Genomic DNA, 20,778 nt, shown 5'->3' on the forward strand with positions numbered 1-20,778 from the left:
TAAGTTTCCAGTTTAGTATTTAATGTTCCCATGTTTAGAGTCCTAGCAATCAAGGAAAGTATCTTTAGTAGTTATCTTCTTTCTTTATTTGAGTCTAACTAGGAAATGTATAATCTCTACATAAGAGAAGTCCAGTCTGTCTTGTTAAACACAATTGAATTATTAAACACAAAAACCCTTGATTGCATCTTCTTTGTTTACAGTTATTTCAGTTTATCTTTACATTATTTATCGTTTCTCTTTTAGTTTATTAATGAGTTCTACTACTTTTACGCTTCCGCAACAATCTACATCAATATGAAACCCTATTTGGATAATAATTATTTTTAGAGGATCTCCAATGTGTCAAAACTGACATCTTCAAAAATAATAATGTCCTGAATGCAAATAATTTAAACTATTTTTGTTTAGTTATATGACATAAGTGTTCTGGTAAAATGTATAATAAGTAATTTTGAAGACTTGGAATAGCTACTTTGAATTTAAGAATAGAGTGTTATCTAAAAAAATCTATATGATTAACTGTCGTTACATCATCTTGAAGATTTAACCTGAATTTTTCATTTGAGAGATTTAAAAAGATATTAAAAAATTCACGTAACACTCAGATTTCTAAGATTAAGTGTCGCATGTATTGTAGATGTTCTTATGGTTGGAGCTCTTCCTATTTTGTTACTAAAGATTCGAAAATAAAATATACTCAAAAGAGATAATTTAGTCATAGAACATAAATATTGGTGCAAGAAGGACCTCAAGGGCCTTCTCCAATTAGCTGCCAAATACAAGGAGGTCTTGCAAAATACTCCAAAGTTGGAAATAAGAAAGAAAAGAATATTATATATAAATAGTGGTATAGCTAGTTATAAACAATATTTGGTTATCTCTTGGTCCATGAAAATGGTGAACTTGTTAATGGACTACTCATCTTCAATCATCAAACAATACCCTTTCACATCTTTAGCATCAACAACTACTTTAGCTCTTTTGTTAACCCTAATTTTCATTAAGATCTACTTATTTCCTACTACCAAATCTAGAGAGATAAAGAAGAAAAAATACCATCCAATAGCAGGAACAATTTTCAACCAACTTTTAAACTTCAAGAGATTACACCATTACATGACTGATCTTGCTAAAAAGCATAAAACTTATAGATTGCTTAGTCCTTTTAGAAGTGAAGTTTATACATCAGATCCTGCTAATGTTGAATACATCCTCAAAACTAACTTCCAAAATTATGGAAAGGTATGTAGTTACTTCATTACTATCTATCTATCTATCTATCTATCTATCTATCTATATATCTATATATGTTGAAAAAAAATGATTCTTTTTTCGGCACATATTGTAATCAAATCTTGACTGCGATATGTGTCGGACAGAGCATCACGGCTGGTCCAAAAATGGGCCAAAATCCGAGGTGGGTAGGGAGATCTCATCTTGTGTATAGACTTGATTGGTTGGGCAAAGTCCCATCGTCTACCTCGGATTCTGGCTGGATTTCAGGCTAACTTTTTTTTTTTTTTTTGTAGACGACCAGTGTTGATTCTTTAATTAATTATTTTACTCTAAGTCATTTATATTCTTTTTTTTTTTTGTTAAAGTAATTCATATATATTCTGTTACTTGTATATTAGAATTCTTTACAGAATTTTAGATACTCTTTTTTTTTTGTTGAACAAGAATTTTAGATACTTGAAAAGACATAATTTATCGAAACAATAAAATTACTTGTTGCCATAAAAACAAATTATATGGGAAGTACACTTGTTGAAGTCTTCGAGATTTAACTGTTCCCAAAACTTGAAAGGAAACTAAGATTAAGTAGCCATCAACATAACGTTTTAATGGTGATATATTAGGACTTTCATTAGAAGTAGAAATCTATATATTATTGAAATTGTGTTATTAATGGTATAAATAATGACATGATTGTTTATTCCATTCACGTGGTGTATCGAAGCTAAATAATATACTCCAAAAAACCACTGTGAATGTCAAGAAGAATACTTTGAATTGTTCGCCTAGAAAAATACAACTACAAAAAAGATAAGCATAGACCAACGATTAGCGAAAGAAATGGAAGATGATTGTTCAGCGAGCACAATTTCAGATGAATTCCGACTGAAATGCCAGCAGGGCCATGACTAATACAAGTAAGACATCGAAAATAAATGTCTTAGTCATGGAGGAGAACACCCACCGAGACCTGCACATGACATGCTATCAGTAGCCCAAACCTTATGAGGACATGAGCCCATATCTAATCCCTTAAAGCTAGGCCCACCCACATGCTGTTGCAACTTGTAACTATGCAAAATAGCCTGGCACACCATCCACGAAAACCTAATAACAAATTAATTTTTTTTTGTCAAAACTCTATATTTTTACGTTGAGGGATAAGAGATCACTCAATTTTCTATAGTCTTTCGTTTTCTAGATATTTCTGTAATCTGTAACTGGTTGTAAATAGTTTATAAGTGGTCAATTGATTGCAAAATGGTTGCACAAAATATTTATATTGGTTGCGCTGCATTTAGATTTTTAACCCAACAAAATACAAATATTTAAGTTTTGTACCAAACAAAATACAAGGGTGTGACTTCTTAACCAATTAAATATAACTCGCATTTTTAACTAAAAAGAAAATCTTGTAATATATTTAAGGTCGTTGTTTTGAGTAAACAACAAAATGATCTTTCAATAAAAAAACAAAATGATCAGGGGTACAAAGACTTTTCAGGTGGTCTGCTTTTCCCTCCAAACTCTGACTCTAGTTCAGTCTGACGTCGACGATAGAGGGTTGCAGACCGGCCTCGGCCTACACTCGCCAGATTTAATTTTTATTTTTTCTTCCTCTTCTCGCCACTACTACTACCATCATCTTCATCTCTTTCTCTCTCGACTCTCTCCCTCTTTTCTCTCACTTTTTCTTTTTCTCTCTCTCCATCTCTCTCACACAAAATTTGTTAACAATAACATATTACTTCTAATCATAAAAACATTTTTAAACAAAAAATTGGAGCGGTAACGGTTAGGCTATTTTTAATTAGGGAAGTATGGTAATTAATTACTCACCCCGATTAATTATTGGGAGGTTATGGTAAAATCTGTTTACTAAAGGACGGGATTGGGAATGGGGTGAACCGTCCCAAACCCGCATCGTTGACATCCCTAGGGAGTTTTTAAAGATCACATCCAATGACTGTTATAAAATCCTCTTCATGTAAATCGACTCATAATAGAAGCGTGCTAGTGTCAATAATTAAATTATATTTTAAATACCAAAATCGATTGAAATATCCCTACAATAACTACCACCCCACCACATATTTTTTTTCCAACTTTTCTCTTTCACGATTTACATCTGTCTCGTTCTCTCTCCACTATTATCGTACGGTTATAGAGACAATTACCCACCCTCTTTCTTCTTCCTTAAATTCTTTATTTTATCTCTCTTCAATTCTTTTTACTTCACTCTATTGATTCAAGAGCAGGGATTCTTTAGGGGTCTTGATTATTCATATAAAAAGATGCTTACTTTTAATATTTTTCATCTCCAAAGATGTCTTTTGAAGAGTTTTGATTTATATGTGAATCAAATTTAATGTGATCTACCGGCGTTAGCCAAGAGGGATTTGTGGCGTTCGTAGGATGAGGCGGAATCTAGTAGAGGTACATATGAAGTCACAACAAAAATCAAATCTATTGCCAATGAAATAAAAGTGTCGGCACAGAAAAATAATCGTCGACAAATAGCAATGTCGACTGCATAAAACTGACGCCTTAAGAACTGTTGGCCCTAACACTGCCAATGACTGTATGCCGTCGGCAGTTCCTATTCCTGATGGTAATGAACATTGATTTAGTTACTGTCGCCAATAGCATCAAAATTTCCTTGGAAATTTAAGACTTTATGGAGTTGTCCCCTCATTAAATCAAAGTCAACTAAGTCAAACATAATTGACTCGCACCGGGCCCGAAAATAGTTGTCTATATAAAAAAAACAGTTGTCCACGTATTGGCCACCTTTATTTCCCCGCGAAACCCACTCTATTGTCGTCAGACGTCGGTACTGTGCAATGAGTACCGTTGACAATAATTTGTTATGCATTTTTCCGACAGTTTACTTGTCGTCGGAAATAGTTTTAATTAAAAAATTAAACATTTTTGGCAATGTCGCTGCAGTTGGTGACCTCTAAACAGCAGCAACATAATGAACAATAACTTGTTCATATCACAAACGTAAACTTCAAAAAATTACATACATATATCGATAAAATTCAACACATTCATAAACTAATTATAACTATCAACATCTCAGTTCTTCAAAATTTATTTTTTGTCATCAATTTTAATCCCTACAAGAGAGAGACCTTTCTTAAAAGAGAAATTACGTCAAAACACACATTTATATATACATATATATATATATATATATTGTGAAAAGAGGATGACTCAAATTTTTCTGATTATCAGCTATTTAGGTATTTTTGTAATTTGCAAGTAGGGTTTGCAATAGCTTGCGAGAGGTTTGAAAGGGGTTTGCAATAACTTGCAAAAGGTATTGCAAAAGGGTTGCAAAAAATATTGGGTTTGTAACTACCAAACAACGATTTCATCTGTCTCCAAAACAACGACCTTTATTATTTCTGAAACTTTTGTGTTGGGGTCCCTCCTTATAATTAAAGGACTCCTAGTTGGAATAGGATTTCCCTTATTCCTTGTTTGGGGAAAAAATAGAAGTTTCTATTTTTTCAAACCTAAAAAGGAATTCCTATTTCTTTTGGTAAACCTCCCTATTTATCATTATAAAAGGGAATGAAAGGGAAGAGATTATACACAACAACTTCCAGAACAAAGAGAAGTCAGAGAAAGAGAGATTTCTGAAGTGGTTCTTTCAAGAGAGATTGAAAGAGCAGAATATTGGTTTGAAGAAAAGAAGATTATTAATCTTGTGAAGCAATTTAGTTTGTGGTTATCTTCTTCAACCTTTAGGAATCTAGGATTTGTTCAAATCCTAAGGAGTAAGAGATTTTATTTCTTTGTTTCTTTGTTCAGTTTATCCACCATAGGTTTGGTGAAGAGTTGTCCAAGAGTGTTCTACACATCTTGAAGAATTGTGTAACCCATTATTTAATTATAGTGGAAGATTTCTGGACTAGGTCCCGTGGTTTTTTACCTTCTATCTTGGAGGGGTTTTTTGCCACGTTAAATAATCTTGGTGTCTCTACTTTTACTTTCGCATCGTTTATCTTCATATTCCTGAACAAGTTAATTAGGTTATTTTTCCTAACAAGTGGTACCAGAGCTAAGGTTGGATTTATTGTTCAGAAATATGGAAGTGAATACTAATCGAATGATTAGTTTAGATGGAGAAAACTACTTGATGTGGAAAGCAAAAATGGAAGATTTGTTATACTGCAAAGACCTAGCTGCACCCATTGAAAATCACGGTACAAAACCGATGAAGATAGATGAAGAAGACTGGAAGGTATTAGATCGCAAGGTTGTTGGATTTATTCGACAATGGGTAGAACCCAGTGTTTTTCATCATGTATCGACGGAGACTTCCGCTTTTAGTCTATGGAGGAAATTAGAAGAATTGTATGATCAGAAGACAGCTGCCAAAAAGGCTTACTTGTTCAGAAAGCTAGGAAAATTACAATATAAAGAAGGGACCTCAATTGCTCAACACTTGAATGAGATGAAAAGTCTAGTAAACCAGCTTTCTGCAATGAAGTTAGTTTTGGATGATGAGTTGCAGGCCTTACTTCTTCTAAATTCTTTACCAGATAGTTGGGAGACATTGGTGGTGTCTCTTAGCAATTCTGCTCCTGATGGCATAATGCGTATGAATCACGTAACAAGTAGTTTGTTGAATGAAGAAACAAGAAGGAAATCATCGTCAGACGAGTCTCATTCAGAGGCACTTGTTACAGAAAGACGGGGGAGAGGTAAAAGTAGAAAACCTCATAACCGTGATAAGTCAAGGGGGAGATCAAAACCAAAGAAAGAAGTTAGATGTTTTGGTTGTGGAAAAATGGGTCATTACAAGAGTGATTTCAGGAAACCAAAGAAGGAAAATAAAAAGGATGATGAAAAACAAGATAATGTTGCGGCAGTTGCCTCAGGTGATGACATTATCTTACTCTCAGGTTGTGGAGACACTTGCTTAAGTATGGCTGAGTCAGAACCAGAAACAACATGGTTGGTTGACTCAGGTGCTTCGTATCATGCTATTCCATGTAAGGATTTCTTTAACTCTTACAGAACTGGTGACCTTGGCAAAGTTAGGATGGGAAACTTAGGTTTCTCAAAAATCGTAGGAATTGGAGAAGTGAAAATTGAGACGAGCACAGGGAGTACATTGATTCTTAAGAATGTGAGGCATATACCAGATCTTCGATATAACCTAATCTCTACCGGAGTATTAGATGATGAAGGGTACCACAGTCACTTTGGTGATGGAAAGTGGAAGCTCACAAAAGGGTCAATGGTGATAGCAAGAGGGAAGAAGTGTTGTACTTTATACAGAACTCAAGTAAAACTGTGTAAAGGAGAATTGAATGCAGTTGAAAAAGATTCTTCCACTGATCTTTGGCATAGAAGACTCGGGCACATGAGCGAGAAAGGACTTCAAATCCTTGCTAAACGAAAAGACTTACCGAACGTAAAAGGTATAAATTTAAACACTTGTTCTCATTGTTTAGTAGGAAAGCAACATAGAGTTTCTTTTCAAAGGAATGCATCTGAAAGAAAATCCAGTGTTTTGGAGCTTGTTTATTCTGACGTTTGTGGACCTTTAAAGGTCAAAACACTTGGTGGTGCTTTGTATTTTGTTACTTTTATAGATGATGCTTCCAGGAAAGTTTGGGCATATGCCATAAAGACCAAAGATCAGGTACTTGCAGTTTTCAAGAATTTCCACAACATGGTAGAACGGGAGACAGGAAAATCATTGAAGTGCATTCGCACTGACAATGGAGGAGAATACATCGGGTCGTTTGAAGAGTATTGCAAAACCCATGGTATTCGACATGAACAGACAGTTCCCAAAACTCCACAACAAAATGGTGTAGCAGAACGCATGAACCGCACTATTGTGGAGAGGATTAGATGTATGCTCTCAGAAGCAAAGCTGCCTAAAAGCTTCTGGGGTGAGGCAATGCGTACTGCATGTTATCTGATTAATTTATCACCTTCAGCACCATTAGATGGAGATGTAGCTGAGAGAGTGTGGACTGGGAAAAAAGTCAGTTATGAACACTTAAGGGTGTTTGGTTGCAGGGCTTTTGTGCATATACCTAAAGATCAAAGAGCAAAGCTTGATGATAAAGCCAAGCAATGCATCTTTTTAGGGTATGCAGATGAGAAGTTCGGATACAGGTTATGGGATCCAGTCGATAAGAAGATTATTAGAAGTAGAGATGTGGTCTTTCTTGAAAATCAAACTATTGAGGACTTTGGGAAAGTTGAGAAGCATGAGAATCATAGTAATGATCTCATTGATCTAGATCCACATATCTCTTCTAAGGTTATGCATGATAATGCAGGTGAAGAACAAAATCATGAAGATGAAGCTCATGAAGATGTTCCTATGGGTGATGATGTTGAGCAGGAAATGGAAGTTCAACATGAACCACCAGCTGAATTGAGAAGATCGACTAGAGATAGAGCACCATCTACCAAGTATCCTCCACACGAGTATGTGATGGTTACAGATAGTGGAGAACCACAGTGTTATGAAGAAGCCATAGATGATGAACACAAGAAGGAGTGGTTGAAAGCTATGCAAGATGAGATTGAATCATTGCATAAGAACAACACTTTTAAGTTGGTTGAAAAACCTAAGAATAAGAAAATTCTTAAAAATAAGTGGGTTTTCAAAATCAAAACCGAAGAAAGAAATTCACAACCACGGTATAAGGCACGCCTAGTGGTGAAAGGATTTGGGCAGAAGAAGGGTATTGATTTTGATGAGATTTTCTCTCCGGTGGTGAAGATGTCCTCTATACGGTTAGTATTGGGATTGGCTGCAAGTATGAACCTAGAAATTGAACAACTAGATGTCAAGACCGCTTTCCTTCATGGTGACTTGGATGAAGATGTATATATGGAACAACCAACAGGGTTTGAAGTTAAAGGTAAGGAACACTTGGTTTGTAAGTTAGAGAAGAGTTTATATGGGCTGAAACAAGCACCAAGACAGTGGTACAAAAAGTTTGAATCATTTATGAAGGATCAAGGGTATCACAAGACGACTTCAAATCATTGTGTTTTCATTCATAAATTTCCTGATGGAGATTTGATTATACTTCTACTTTATGTTGATGATATGTTGATTGTTGGTCAGGATGCTAATAAAATTAGCAGGTTAAAGAAGGAACTAAACAAGTATTTCGATATGAAAGACTTGGGTCCAGCAAAACAAATTCTTGGCATGCATATCTCTCGTGATAGGAAAGCTGGAAAACTTTGGCTATCACAAGAAAGATACATTGAAAAGGTTCTAGAAAGGTTCAATATGGACAAAACAAAACCAGTGAGTTGTCCATTAGCCAGTCACTTCAAGTTGACTCGTGATCAGTGTCCATCAACTAGAAGTGAGAAAGAAGAAATGGAGAAAATTCCTTATGCTTCAGCTGTAGGAAGCTTGATGTATGCAATGGTGTGTACGAGACCGGACATTGCATTTGCAGTTGGAGTAGTAAGCAGATTTCTTGCTAATCCAGGCAAAGAGCATTGGTTAGCAGTGAAGTGGATTCTGAAGTATCTTAGAGGTACGTCTAAAGCTCGTATATGTTTTGGTAATGATAAGCCAGTATTAGTCGGTTACACAGATGCAGACATGGCAGGAGATGTAGACTCTAAAAGGTCCACATTAGGCTACTTATTTACATTTTCAGGGGGAGCAGTGTCATGGCAATCTAAATTACAAAAGTGTGTAGCTTTATCTACTACAGAGGCAGAATATATTGCCATTACAGAATGTTGCAAGGAGATGTTATGGATGAAGAGGCTGTTAGAAGAACTTGGTATGAAACAAGATAATTATGTTATTCATTGCGACAGTCAGAGTGCCATCCACCTCAGTAAGAATTCTAGTTTCCATTCAAAGTCCAAGCATATAAATGTGAGATACCAATGGATCCAAGATGTTCTTGAAGACAAGGTGTTGAAGATCGAGAAAATCCATACTGAAGACAATGGTTCAGATATGATGACAAAACCATTACCCAAAGGCAAACATGAGCTATGTAGCAGTGTTGCAGGTTTGGGGATGGTAGGTCCCTCTTCATAAGTCGGGAGGGGGAGTTTGTTGGGGTCCCTCCTTATAATTAAAGGACTCCTAGTTGGAATAGGATTTCCCTTATTCCTTGTTTGGGGAAAAAATAGAAGTTTCTATTTTTTCAAACCTAAAAAAGAATTCCTATTTCTTTTGGTAAACCTCCCTATTTATCATTATAAAAGGGAATGAAAGGGAAGATATTATACACAACAACTTCCAGAACAAAGAGAAGTCAGAGAAAGAGAGATTTCTGAAGTGGTTCTTTCAAGAGAGATTGAAAGAGCAGAATATTGGTTTGAAGAAAAGAAGATTATTAATCTTGTGAAGCAATTTAGTTTGTGGTTATCTTCTTCAACCTTTAGGAATCTAGGATTTGTTCAAATCCTAAGGAGTAAGAGATTTTATTTCTTTGTTTCTTTGTTCAGTTTATCCACCATAGGTTTGGTGAAGAGTTGTCCAAGAGTGTTCTACACATCTTGAAGAATTGTGTAACCCATTATTTAATTATAGTGGAAGATTTCTGGACTAGGTCCCGTGGTTTTTTACCTTCTATCTTGGAGGGGTTTTTTGCCACGTTAAATAATCTTGGTGTCTCTACTTTTACTTTCGCATCGTTTATCTTCATATTCCTGAACAAGTTAATTAGGTTATTTTTCCTAACATTTTGTTCTCTCGTTTTTCTCCTCTTTCTTTTTTGGAGTGACAATCGCATATTTCACTCCTTCTGATAGAGAAAATCCAAAACTGAGGGAGTCAGTAGCTTGTGATTTCCTTTTTTGGGAAATGTCAATCAAATAATCTACAGATAGAATCATTCTACGCTAGTTTAATTCTTGATCAAACCAAGAAAATGTAGAAAAATACCAAGCTATTGGGATTACTGAAAACCGCATCATACAAATGTTACTTTTGATAATTGTATTTTGTTTTGGGTAAAAGGAACAATACTAAGAAAATGATAACAATGGTGGATTGTACTAATTTTTTTTCATACTTTTTTTTTTACTCAGGGATGGCATAACTACTCGATTCTGTCAGATCTATTAGGAGATGGTATTTTTGCAGTAGATGGTGAAAAATGGAGACATCAAAGGAAGGTTTCAAGTTATGAATTCTCTACCAAAGTCTTGAGGGACTTCAGTAGTGCTGTTTTTCGAAAAAATGCAGCCAGATTAGCCCAAATCATTTCGGACGACTATGCCAAATCTAACCGTACTATTGATATGCAAGTAATGATTACTCTAACTCAATCAATCAATTTTAAACTATATTCTTATAGTTCTTTAAAAACGATGGATTTGGAGATATTTCTGACATGTTTTACTGAGGCTTATTTTACGTCTAAATTAAGAAGTAATGATTTAAATTAACGGGGGTTTATTTTGTTATCATCCTATATTAATCCATTTCCCATCGAATCGTGTGAAAAACTACAAGAATGAGCACTAGCTTTAGTTAATTATTTTACCACCACATATATATGTTTTATTTGCTTTACATCATAAAAAGTTCATAAACATTATAAAAATGTACCTTAAACCCAAGATTTATAACCTTGTAAGAAGGTTGTGACAACTGATAACTATCGGACTATACTCGAGGATTGAGGTCAGTCCTTGTATAAATAACTATAAATTACATGAGATTTGAGAAAAATCAGTGATGACACGCCTCTAACAATAGGTTTCAACAAAAAAAAAACAAAAAAAGTTAACTATTTTACATTTTTATCTTCTTTACTTGTACCTAATAAATAATGAAAGTGAATGAGTTTTTCATTGATAAATCACAGGATTTGCTAATGAAATCAACATTGGATTCCATATTCAAAGTTGGGTTTGGTGTGGATCTTAATAGCATTTGTGGATCAAGTGATGGAACCCGTTTTGCTAATGCATTCAATGATTCAAGTGCCATGACTCTATGGCGTTATGTTGATGTATTTTGGGGGATCAAGAGATATTTGAATGTGGGATTAGAAGCTACATTGAAGAAAAATATTAAAATTGTTGATGATTTTATCTACAAGGTTATTCGTACCAAGATCGAACAAGGTGCCAATCCTCAAGACGATTCTTCGGTGAGTACTTTTTCTGCAAAAAAAATTTTATAAATCAACCATGAATTAAAAATCGCATGAACTCGTGATAATTTTATGTTGCTACTCAAACCAATCAGGGGCGGCCTAGACCCAAAGCCAACCTAACCCTAGACCAACTAAAGTAGTAAAATGGGGTGGGTACAAAATAACAAGATTTTAATGGGTTTTCAACTAATGGGTTTTTCCATTGATATTGCAGATGATGAACAAGAAGGAAGATATATTATCAAGATTTCTAGAATTAAGTGATTCAGATCCAAAGTACTTAAGAGACATAACCCTAAATTTCTTAGTAGCTGGAAGAGATACAACAGCTACAACTCTTTCATGGTTTCTTTATATGCTTTGTAAGAATCCACAAACACAAGAAAAAATAGCAAAAGAAGTGAGAGAAGCAACAGATGCCAAAGATGATACACCTTTTGATAAATATGTCGAAAGTGTAACAGATGAAGCTCTTGACAAAATGCATTATCTTCATGCAGCTCTTGCTGAAACTCTTAGGTTGTATCCTGCAGTTCCTGTGGTAAGTTTTCCTCCAAGTCTCGTGCACGCACGCATTAATAGCGTTGTCCCAGACCTAAAACAGTCAAAGCAACTGCTTTGGGCCTCTACGTTCTTGATATTATTTACTTGGTCATGAAACTCTTCTCATTACACGTGGGACTATTCTAATACGTTTTTCAATTGTTGATGTGTGAGCATAACATCAGCCTTTCTACTTACAACAAAAAAAAAAGATAACAGTGGTCTTTCAATTTCGATACATGAGAGTGAAATTTTAAATGCACTTGCCATTTTTGTTATATACACTCACATCTAAGGTAATGTTTGTTTAAGTCAAAAGAGATGTGTGTGTGGCAGGTAGAAATGTTAAGTGTATATAACATTTCTCTAAATGAGAGCTTAGTGGTTACATTTGGGCCTAATTTGTATTAAATGGGCCTATCTTGGTACTACATTAAGTTTGTAGGCAGAACCTAATAAATAAGTTCAGAAGTCCTAGATCATATACTAGTTTGTTTAACTAGTTTTTCTAATTATTACTGACAGTTTAAACTTAAATCATAACTTTTTACAATGTCTTAATGTATGCATATACGTACAGGACGCGAAGATTTGTTTCTCGGACGATACGTTGCCAGACGGATACAGTGTGAAAAAGGGAGATATGGTAGCTTATCAACCATATGCTATGGGCCGAATGAAATTCATTTGGGGCGAAGATGCAGAAGAATTTCGTCCAGAAAGATGGATCGATCAAGATGGGTGTTTTAGGGGTGAAAGTTCTTTTAAATTTACTGCATTTCAGGTACTAATTCATTTTTTAAAGTTTTCTTGAAACCTCTCCAAATCTTTTCTTTCGTCCAAACAGACAATTAGTTAATAACTTATTACGTGTGCAGGCAGGACCGCGTATTTGTTTAGGGAAAGAATTTGCGTATAGACAGATGAAGATATTTGCAGCAATTCTATTAGGTTGCTTTACCTTTAAGATGAAGGACGAAAATAAGCCTGTCAACTATAGGACCATGTTAAATCTTCACATTGAAGATGGCCTCTACTTGCAAGCTTCTCATCGAAACCCTATCAATTAACTATATGTTAATGAAATTTGTGATTTCTAATCTATGTATTTATGTATGTTTGGTTTGACCTAAGTTTCCATCCTTAAATAAATAAGATTGAAAAATAATGCAATTGATTTTATATATAGATGTAATTTTTCTTTATTTGCTATTCTGTTGACCGGTTAACTAGACCTAGAACCTAATTAGTTGCCATTCTGTTGATAACGATTAAGGTCTTCCGTCTTCGTATAAGAGATAAGAATTTCCAGATGTCTAACATAAGAAATCTATAATGTTAGAAACTTGTGAGGTCGATGCAATTGTTGTCATCAATTTCAGCAACCTTACGCTTTCAAATAAATAAAATATATAGAATATCAGCCCCTGTCTTGATTTAAAAATAAAAATATTCAAAATGTCGAACACACCACAAATGTGATTTTAGGATGTCAAAGTACAATTTGTATCATGGATTTTTTTATCAGTGTGAGGGGCCGAAATCGCAGGTCGTAAAGTCAAAAGAATTAGGAGAGTATTGACCGAAAGTTAACCGTCAATCATACTTATTTTATGGGCACTAACAACATTCTTGGACTTAACATGTGAAAAGAAATGATAAACATGTGACTGTAAAATCCTCGATCACCAGAGTAGTGCTGGTAAAAGAGACGTCGAAGTTCAAGTCAATAAACTTTAAAAACAATAAAAAAAAAAAGTCAACAAATTTGGATAAGAAAGGAGAAAGACATAGTGTGAATAAACAAGAAACGAAAATTACGGAGTGTAAGAAATAGGTCAAGTTGATAGTCTGTCAAATAAATGTTAAGTGGACAAGAGTGTGCAAATGGCTACTCGATCTTGATCTGTATCAAGTGAAGGATACCTGCATGTACGTTCGTTGGGTAAGCTAGAGCAACAAAATAGAACAGTATATGTACTATAAATTAATCGTCAACAAAGAGTGATATGGTAAAGTAACTGCTTGCCTTGCTCTTCGATCGTCAGGAGAGAGAAAGTAATATGGTAAAGTGACTTCTTGTCTAAGAGCATCTCCAACCTAGCGCGAATTTCCAGCCCCAGACCCCAAGGCCACCCGCAACCGACCCTTAATTAAGAGTCGGCTGAAGGGCCCAACAGACTGGTCATGTTGGGGCAATCCCTAGTCGTTGGATAAAATCCAACGGCTAGGATCTTATCCTATTTTTTCAAAAGAAAATTTAATGTAATTTTTTTTAACTTTAATTAATTTTAAATTTTTTTTAAACTCTAACAAAAAGTCACACATTAATAATCAAAATACATCCCACCAACGTGTCGGTCTGCGAATAATTTCTCAACATTGAAAAAAATATATTATTGTGAAAATAGTTCAAATACGTGTCTCGTACATACACAAAATCACACACGTTTTTCGCTCACCAACAAAAAGCCCACACACGCGTTTCCCACATGCACAAATTTTAGGCCTAAGAGCATCTCCAATGCAACACTCAACAAAAACTCAATTAATCCAATGTGTCAAGTATGAGTTGAGTTTTTCTTTCCTAGGTTGCACTATTGAGATACTCAATTCAAAATTCATCTCCAATGCAACACCAAAAAGAACTCAACATTTATTTTAGATTTACTTTTAGTTCTTATTTTAATATATAAAATGTTGATGTGGACCAATTGAGATACTCAAAAGAAAACTCAACAATTGAGTTTTCTTTTGAGTATCTCAATATTTATTGTTGCCACATCATATTGAGACTCTAGTTGAGTGTTGCATTGGAGAGTGTTTTTTGTCAAAAACTCAAGTAGTCCTATGTGTCAAATTGGAGATGCTCTAAAGAGACCTAAGACAGGTTGAGGTTGGACTTGCTCTAAATGCCCAACAGACTGTTTTTTGTCAAAAAACAGACTCTAGAAGGGCCCAACAGACTGTTTTTTTGTTAAAAACTCTAGTTGAGTGTTGCATTGGAGATGCTCTAAAGAGAGGCTGAGGTTGGAGATGAAATTTTGGGACTAGGCTGAGGTTGAAATTTTTGGGTAAAAAATGGTGTTTAGGACCTAAGACAAGTTGAGGTTGGACTTGCTCTAAGAGCAAATCCAGTCCCAGCCGTCTTAGGCCGAAAAACCCACTTTTTTTTACCCAAAATTTTCAGCCTCGTCTCAACCTCAAAAATTCAGCTCCAACCTTAACCTCTCTTGAGACCGAAAATTTGTTCATGTGGGAAACGCGTGTGCGGTCTTTTTGTTGGTGTGCGAAAAACGTATGTGATTTTGTGTATATGCAAAACACGTGTTTGAATTATTTTCGAAATAATATATTTTTTCCAAGGTTGAAAATTTATTCAGGAACCCACATTTTGGTGGGATGTATTGTAATTATTAATATTTAAGTTTTTTTAATTATTACTTTTTAAGTTATTTTTAATATTTATTATTAATGTGTTTTAGTTAATTTTTAAGTTATTTTTAATTTACAAAAAAAAAGGAAGATCTGGCCGTTAGATTATCCAACGACCAAGATCATCCCAACAGTCCCCAACGGTCATGTTGGGGACTCTTCAGTCGCCTCTAATGTTAAGGGCGACTGAAGCAGTCAGACTGTGTTTGGAGGAAAATTTTGGCCTCAGCCCGCTCGACAATGGAGTTGCTCTAAAGGATTATTTAGACATACCTTTGGTTGAGGGGAAGTTCTAAAGGGCTCCACATAAGTACTATTACGCCCATTTGAATGAAAATTGGTGGAAGATTACTGAGGAAACGAGGCGTCTATAGCGGTAATGTGGGGCGCCTATAGGGCTCACCTTAGTTGACATTTTGATCAACGTGTCATTACGTATCAGAACCGTTCATTTTAATAAACTAATTTGGGTTAATCTGAAAAGTATGACGTTTTAATATAGTCCGAGTCATCATGAGTCAGCTTAAAATTGGGAAGCAGATTTTCCGCTCTCACCAACACAACAACATCACAAACACATTTCTCTCTCTCTCTTTTAGGGTTTACTTTCTCTCTCTAAAAGACATCATACCCACACTAAGAGGAAGATTTATTTATGATCAAAGCGAGGTTCGATTCCTAAACCTAAAGTTTGATTACAAGTTTTATTTATGCTTTCTGTTTCTTCTTTTCAACAACTTTTTTGAACTTTTTTGGGTTATTTTTGGTGGTTCTCAGTCATTCAATTGTTGATGTAATTTTTTTGATTCCTATGAAATTCGATTTGTTCTTTATTAATTTAATAAATGAAACCCTAGATATTTAGATAAAGATTGAATCTTGTTTATGGGTTGTTATTGAATTAGGAATTTTTCTGTTTTTTTTTTAAGAGTTTGACTTGTAGAATAGATTTGTTTGCATGATTATGTTTGAGAACTTTAACAATGAATTAGGGATTTTTGGAAATGGATTGGGTATTTGGTTTTGAATCTAATTTATTCTTTGGATTTCTTTAAGTTTGACTTCTAGTTGGTTTGAACTTTAGAGAAAAAAGAGAGTAAAATTAACATACCCATATAAATTGAACTAATTTTCTTTGTTTGGTGATGATTCTTGATTGATTAAATGAATCTAATTTTATCTATTTAGTGATTAAATGATTTCAAATCATATTTAGAAGAACAATTTATAGGAATAGTTCAATATGTGGACTTTCTGTCCTGATCTAAGATGTTACTTTGTAAGTAGATTAGCTAGACAAAGTATTTACCTTTCCATTGATTATTGATGATGGATCACCATTATAGATGGATAATGCTCTTATATCATTAATATAATAAACCTTGGCTACACATTCTAATACAGGGAAGGGTCAAGGGCATATGAGACGTGGGTCAATCTTTTTAAATAACTATTCTTTTGGGCTTGAGGATTACCTTCTTTACCAATATAAAACATTTTATATAACTACTAATCATATGTTACTATGTTAGTTACATGTTTGTATATGCTAAATAACAATATTACAATTTTTCAACTAAAGAAAGAGTGAATACTAGAATCGATATTTGTGTTGGTACTTGGTTAAAACTTCTTATGATGATTTTAGGAGAGATATTGGAAGTCGAAGAATATTTCTTATGTTTAGAGAAGTTATATGCTTCATGTCAAATAGGCTATTATGTGCTTATTCCATCCTCTGATGAATTTGTGTCAAATGATGTAATAATGTAACTGAATCGTTACAAGCTTAAAAAAGGCTATCATGAATATCATCCATGGACGGTCTGCACTATATGATCGAATTAAACATTGTTCTTTGTTCTACAATTTGGATGTTCAGCAAAATCTACTAAAGTTCTAAAGAGAGTTATAATGTTATATACCCATTTTTAGTATGGTGTGTATGTCTGTTTCAATTCGTCGCATGCTTTCTCTTTACATGATATTCATCAGTCTGTAAATGGGAATGTTTATAATTTTTTATTTAGACTTGATTAGTTGCAACGTTGCCCTACATGTTTCCAACTCTTGGCTGGGTTTAATTAGAAGCAGTTTTTATTAGTTTAAATTGCTATCGTTTACATTCTTAGGTAAACTAAATGAATGGATTTCACCGCAGGTTTATTGCTTTGACTTACTCCATGATGATTAATGTGCAATATAGATTCATTAGTGCCTAAACCCTGGACTTCTATAACTAATTTTATCATGTGCAGGTGTGGTATATCCAGATCATCTGCCAATTTTACTAGTAACTTGGTAAACTAGCTTGTTCAAAGGAGTCGCAGCCATAAGGTCTTACAATTGTTAAGCCCAACTCAGTCTTCTGGAGAAGCTCTTGCAGGAGAACTTGTATGTAAGAAGACACTTCATGGATTCTGGTATATTTCACAGTAGCAAGCTCAAAACGAACTCCACTAAGACGGAGGTTGTTCATTTGGTTCCCAACTGGGAAGATGTAAGTTGTCCCATATGTTTAGATTTCCCTCACAATGGAGTCCTCCTTCAGTGCACATCTTACGAGAAAGGTTGTCGCCCATTCATGTGTGATACTGATCATACTCATTCAAACTGTCTTGAACGCTTTAAAAGTGCATTTGGGGTTCCGGCTATTGTTAGTGACCCTTCAACATCAGAAAATGCAACACCAGCAGAAACAATCCAGCCCATGGAATTCAAAGCAAATGAGAGACCCACTTGCCCATTATGTAGAGGAGAAGTTATAGGGTGGGTAGTTGTTGACGATGTTCGACTATACTTGAACAAAAAGATTCGATGCTGTGAACAGGAAAAATGTGCATTTAAGGGAAACTATGTTGAGCTCCAAAATCACGCGAAGCTTGAACACCCTCACGCTCGACCATCAAAGATAGACCCAGCTCGACAACTCGATTGGGAGAACTTTCAACAGTCTTCTGAGATTATTGATGTTTTGAGCACCATTCACTCAGAGGTTCCACATGGGGTGGTCTTGGGTGACTATGTTATCGAGTATGGGGAAGATGAAACACGAGACGATTATGAAGACTTTCCTGGTGATGATGGAAACTGGTGGACTTCATGTATTTTGTATCAGGTATTCGATAATTTAAGACCATCTAGAAACCGAAGAAGTTCAAGAGTGAGAAGAGGACGTCGGCGTTCAAGCTACGATGGCTCAAATTCAGATGAGGGCTCGGTGACATCTGTTGAAATTGGGGAGTACAGAGCTGATGAAACAGATGATGAGTTCATGAGTGTAACTGATCCTTCTAGAGGCAGCTCCGGTCAGCGCAGGTCAGTGAAGCGTGTCTTTTTCTGCTTCCCCATGTAGTGGTTGTTACCATTTTAGGCTTCTGATTCTTCTCTCGTTTGGCATTGGCATAGTTTTTTGTGTTTAATTGGCAGGCTTTGGTTACATGTAAACTTTGGCTTTGGGGCTCCGAATAAGGGACCAAAATCTGTAAATAGCTTTTCTTATTAATACAATTCATTAAAAGTTTTTAAGAAAATATAGTATTTTTATGTTTCTTATCACTGTTGCTTGTTTTTTCCCCCAATATTCTAATATTCGGTCATTTCATTTGCTACCACAAAAAGAATGCAGAACTCTGATTCGTAATATGCTATGACATCCTAGTGCAAAACTTAGTTGTGTTCATGGCTCGTTTTTTTTTTCTTCTCCAGAAAGCACGGATATTTGGTTTGAAGAATGTTCAGCGTTCAGGAATATCTCATTATATTGGGCTTGTTAAAATTTAAATGTATCTACAGATTGACAAAATAAGCAGTCTTTCTTATGTGATCCACATTTGGATCGACTGAATAGTAGTATGCCTTTGTTTTGAAATATTTTATCATCTTATTTATGATAAATTTATTATGCCTTCAACAGATTTGAGTTGACAACCGGAGACATTTTACGTTTTTCATAATTCATAGTATGATGCTTGGTTTCGAGCTCCTTACTTGTGGTTAAATACTGATTCCTATTTTGTGGTTGAGAGAGAGGCTTGGCTATTATGTAGTATCTCCTGAGAACCCTTTGGTTAGTCCATGCAAAAGAGTACATGTTCAAAGTCAGACATTGAGGACTAGTTATTTGTTCTTTCTGCTAATAGAAGTTTCACCATAACTATTCACCCTTTAAGTTTTTCCTACTTCTATTTCCTTTGGCTGTACGAACTTATTAGCTTTCACCAGTCAGAGCTTGATACTTATGATATTTTTTGAATATTCACAGGTTTCGAAGGCGTCGTTCTCGCTTCCATGATCATTAGGTATGTTCCATCATCGCCTTGAATAACCAGATTCTGTAGTTAGTAGTTGCATCACTCTATTCTTGCTCGTTTGATATGAATACTCGTCGTTTTCTTCTTTATTAGCAATTAAGGACCTCGAGAATATTCTTCACAGTTATATGCTACTATGCTAGACCATTTATTTCTCAAACATCACATTAGGGGGTGTTTGGGATATATGCAACTTCAGCTGAAGTAGATAATCTGTCTTAAATAGATTATTAAAATGACTTTTGGGAAACGAAATTTCATTCCATAAGCTGTTATTTGATTTTTGCTTTTATTTAACTTGGGAGCAAAAGAAACTAACTTGGCATTGACTTGGAAATTAGTTTCTTTTCCCTCTCTGCGCCACTCGACGATCACTTGGGGCATAAGGACTTTTTATCGTGTCTCATGAATACTGATTTGTTTTTGTCGTATTATATTGAAACTGGCATTTGCTTACTTGTCAATTTGATGCACGGACTTAACTGCTCCAAACTATCAAGTGTAAAAACGCGTATACTCTGTTTGCCATATACCCGCTTTTCTTCTCTTGAATTAATACGTGTTTATTTGCTTTGATGCATTTCTATTCTACCCTTATTTTCTTCGTTCGGTTTTAGATGGCAATTCTACCTAACTTTGCCTGAACTTGTTAACAGATGGTATGAAAGGGAGCAGATGAATCTTGTTGAGGAGGAAAAAGGCACAAGAAGTTCTGATGTACTTGTTCGAAGGACCTTCTGTTGTGAAACACAGAACTAGCTATAGAAGAAAACCCACCCACACAGAATATTACTTTTAGTTTGTGAGGTGTTTTTGAACTGTTTTACTTTTCAAAGTTGGTGTTCTGTAATTATTTCAGAACTGTTTTTTTTTCTTTTGTAGGTTTCTTTAGAGCCAATATGAATGGTGTATATGGAATTCAATTCTGATACTCTTGATAATTACCATGTCCTAGTTGAATAGACTTATTGTGTGCAATATGGGAAACTCATATTCAAATTTTACATGGAGGGTTTATGCTTTCGGGCGAAGAATTTTTATTTATTTTTATTTTTATTTTTATTTTAGCAAACTTGGTATCCTTGTTATCCATATAAAGTGAAATTATC

The 20,778-nt window shown here is 34.9% G+C and overlaps 2 protein-coding genes across 4 annotated transcripts; both read left to right on the forward strand.

The window, feature by feature from the left end:
• The first annotated feature begins 843 nt into the window (after positions 1-843).
• On the forward strand, positions 844-13,126 carry LOC147540013 (cytochrome P450 704C1-like). The gene is made up of 6 exons (XM_086640729.1): positions 844-1,245; positions 10,303-10,521; positions 11,085-11,372; positions 11,593-11,919; positions 12,502-12,705; positions 12,800-13,126. Exons 1-6 carry the CDS (start codon positions 892-894, stop codon positions 12,989-12,991), a joined length of 1,584 nt encoding a protein of 527 aa, XP_086496855.1. The 5' UTR covers positions 844-891; the 3' UTR covers positions 12,992-13,126.
• A 661-nt stretch (positions 13,127-13,787) lies between these two features.
• Positions 13,788-20,673, forward strand: LOC147540014 (uncharacterized). Of its 3 annotated transcripts, XM_086642074.1 has the most exons (6): positions 13,788-14,789; positions 14,912-15,233; positions 15,478-16,025; positions 17,615-18,674; positions 19,621-19,657; positions 20,326-20,673. In XM_086642074.1, the coding sequence occupies exons 4-5, from the start codon at positions 17,770-17,772 to the stop codon at positions 19,655-19,657; spliced, it is 942 nt and encodes a 313-aa protein (XP_086498200.1). In that variant the 5' UTR covers positions 13,788-14,789; positions 14,912-15,233; positions 15,478-16,025; positions 17,615-17,769; the 3' UTR covers positions 20,326-20,673. The 3 variants fall into 3 exon arrangements, with proteins under 3 accessions (XP_086498200.1, XP_086498201.1, XP_086498202.1); XM_086642075.1 differs by lacking the exon at positions 14,912-15,233 and having other exon boundaries at positions 13,788-13,866; positions 15,956-16,025; XM_086642076.1 differs by lacking the exon at positions 14,912-15,233 and having other exon boundaries at positions 13,788-13,853; positions 15,956-16,025.
• Positions 20,674-20,778: the final 105 nt, after the last annotated feature.

Source organism: Eschscholzia californica, unplaced genomic scaffold, assembly GCF_041429995.1.
Source record: "Eschscholzia californica isolate CP2 unplaced genomic scaffold, dmEscCali1.0.p SCAF_5, whole genome shotgun sequence".
NCBI lineage: Eukaryota > Viridiplantae > Streptophyta > Magnoliopsida > Ranunculales > Papaveraceae > Eschscholzia > Eschscholzia californica.